General features: G+C 47.8%; 1 protein-coding gene across 1 annotated transcript; it reads left to right on the top strand.

The window, feature by feature from the left end:
* The first annotated feature begins 229 nt into the window (after nt 1–229).
* LOC147903452 (gibberellin 20 oxidase 1-D-like) lies at nt 230–1,856 on the top strand. The gene is made up of 3 exons (XM_087371757.1): nt 230–885; nt 1,122–1,443; nt 1,564–1,856. Exons 1-3 carry the CDS (start codon nt 230–232, stop codon nt 1,822–1,824), a joined length of 1,239 nt encoding a protein of 412 aa, XP_087227883.1. The 3' UTR covers nt 1,825–1,856.
* Nucleotides 1,857–2,205: the final 349 nt, after the last annotated feature.

Below are 2,205 nucleotides of genomic sequence, written 5' to 3'. Positions count from 1 at the left end.
CACCTTCCCTTGATCTCTCTTTATTTGCCTCCTGCAACTGTCATGAGGACGACAAGCCTTGAGCTCTCATGTGCTTCCCCCTCCCCCCCGCCGGCTACTTCCCCCCCTTCCTCTGTCCCCTCCACGATCCTACCAAAACCAGGCATTTCGCATCTTCCTTAACTCACCCGCCGTCGCCAGCATCATCTCCTCTGATCCTCGTCTTGCTCTGCTCCATGCCCTCCATATAATGGCACCAGTAGCAACAGCCCCCGTCGTAGCATCACTAGTCATCTGCTCGCTGCTGCAGCAGCAGCTGCCACCTTCACATTCGCCTTGCTCTCTCTACTCTGCCGCAAATATTAAGTCCCTACGTATTGATTGCATGGATAATTCCGCCAGCCTCATCGTAGCCCCGACAGACCCACCCTCCTCCGCCCACGACGTCTTCGGGCCTTCCTGCTTCCGAGCCCCCACTATACCTCCTGCATTCATCTGGCCAGAGGCCCAAACCGCGATGCCCACCGAGGAACAGCTCATGGACGTGCCCACCATTGATCTGGCAAGCTTTCGCAGCAGGGATCCAAATGCCGTCCGAACTGTCGCGCACGAGATAGCCAAAGCAAGCAAGTCCGTTGGGTTCTTTCACGTTATCAATCATGGTGTGTCGGAGTCGGTAATAGAAGCTGCACACGAACTCTCTCAGAAGTTCTTCGACCTGCCGTTGCAAACGAAGCAACAAGGACGCAGAATGCTGGGTGAAAGCTTTGGCTATGCTAGTAGCTTTACCGGGCGATTTTCAGCAAAGCTCCCTTGGAAAGAGACTTTCTCTCTTCAGCCCACGCCCGTCTCTAACATTGAATACTTTTTTGAGAGAGTTCTGAAACACCAACATGACGAGAGCAGGTAAGCAATGGCTTGTTGAAACGTTACGATTCTTGGGATGTAATAATGAGATGCCGTTGTGTAAAGATTAGTGGGTGCCAAGAGCTATCTACGTTACACATTGTACAGGGTACTCTCCCAGGCCACATTTTGTGGACTTCTAGGAATGTTGTAGGAAGTGCTGCCGCTCGCATTTTTCTTGCATCAAGTTCTTGTGGCACTGATGAAACTTGTTTCTGTTGCCCGTCTTCCAATAGTTGCGTCTTCCAAAGATATTGCCAAGCGATGGTTAAACTGGGATTAGAGATCATTGAGTTGCTGGGACTTGGTCTGGGACTAAAGCGCAGAGCGCTCCGGAAATTTTTCGATGAGAACAGTTCCATCCTGCGGTTGAATTACTATCCACCTTGCCAACAACCTTCTCTCACATTTGGTACGGGGCCTCACACAGATCCCACTGGGCTCACTATTCTGCATCAAAAAGAAGTGCGCGGTCTTCAAGTCTTTCAGAATGGCACGTGGTATACTGTGTTGCCACGAAAGGATGCATTTGTTATAAACATAGGCGACACTCTAATGGTAACGATTCTGCGAGCATCGTGGAATGGCTTTCTATCTTCAAGGGACACCTTATATTATTGAGCATGGGGCTACTTTAATTTCGAACTGTAGCTAACGAGTTGCGGAATTGTTTCACAGGCGTTGACAAACAAACACTACAAGAGCTGCTTGCACAGAGCGGTGGTGAACAGCGTCACTCCACGAAGATCTCTGACATTCTTTCTCAATCCTGGACTCCAGATTCTGCTATCGCCTCCTTGTGAGCTGGTGGACGGAGACAATCCAAGGGCATATCGAGATTTTACGTGGGCGAAGTTCCTGCATTTCACACAAACCATACAGAGGTCGGGAGCAAACACTCTGGACGAATTCAACGAGTGGCTAGCTAATGAAGACTGACGAACTGAACTCTACAAATATTGATATTGGGAAGGCCGGACTGTCTTTCTTCTATGTACATACAGCACGTAGATCGGATTGTCGGAAGCTTGGAGCGAGAGAAGATGAGCAGTTGATAATAATTTACAAAGGAGTTGTCCCATAAGTGTACATCGCTGAGAATACGAGAATAGTAATTAGTCTTATATCTTTGTAAGCTGTTTTCCATTAGGAATTAGCCTTTAATCTTTGTGAATTGTTTTCCATTGTTCACTATCTGTCTATTTCTAGTACTGGAAGAAAGGACGATTAAACTTATGATTTCAAACTAGAAAGACAATAGAAAGGGGAGAGAGAGAGAGAGAGAATGAGTTTGGTAGTCATCACATGGAGATAATTCAA

The sequence above is a fragment of the Dipteris shenzhenensis genome, chromosome 3, assembly GCF_047967505.1.
Source record: "Dipteris shenzhenensis isolate YYH24624 ecotype China chromosome 3, Dip_SZ_1.0, whole genome shotgun sequence".
Taxonomy (NCBI): domain Eukaryota; kingdom Viridiplantae; phylum Streptophyta; class Polypodiopsida; order Gleicheniales; family Dipteridaceae; genus Dipteris; species Dipteris shenzhenensis.
The sequence above is the reverse complement of the archived record's forward strand: the minus strand, read 5'-3'. Positions and strand labels throughout refer to the sequence as shown.

Coding starts and splice junctions, on each gene's coding strand:
- LOC147903452 (XM_087371757.1), top strand. CDS start 230: ATGGCACCAGTAGCAACAGCCCCCGTCGTAGCATCACTAGTCATCTGC. Junction 886..1,121: donor CACCAACATGACGAGAGCAG/GTAAGCAATGGC, acceptor GTCTTCCAATAG/TTGCGTCTTCCAAAGATATT. Junction 1,444..1,563: donor ACATAGGCGACACTCTAATG/GTAACGATTCTG, acceptor ATTGTTTCACAG/GCGTTGACAAACAAACACTA.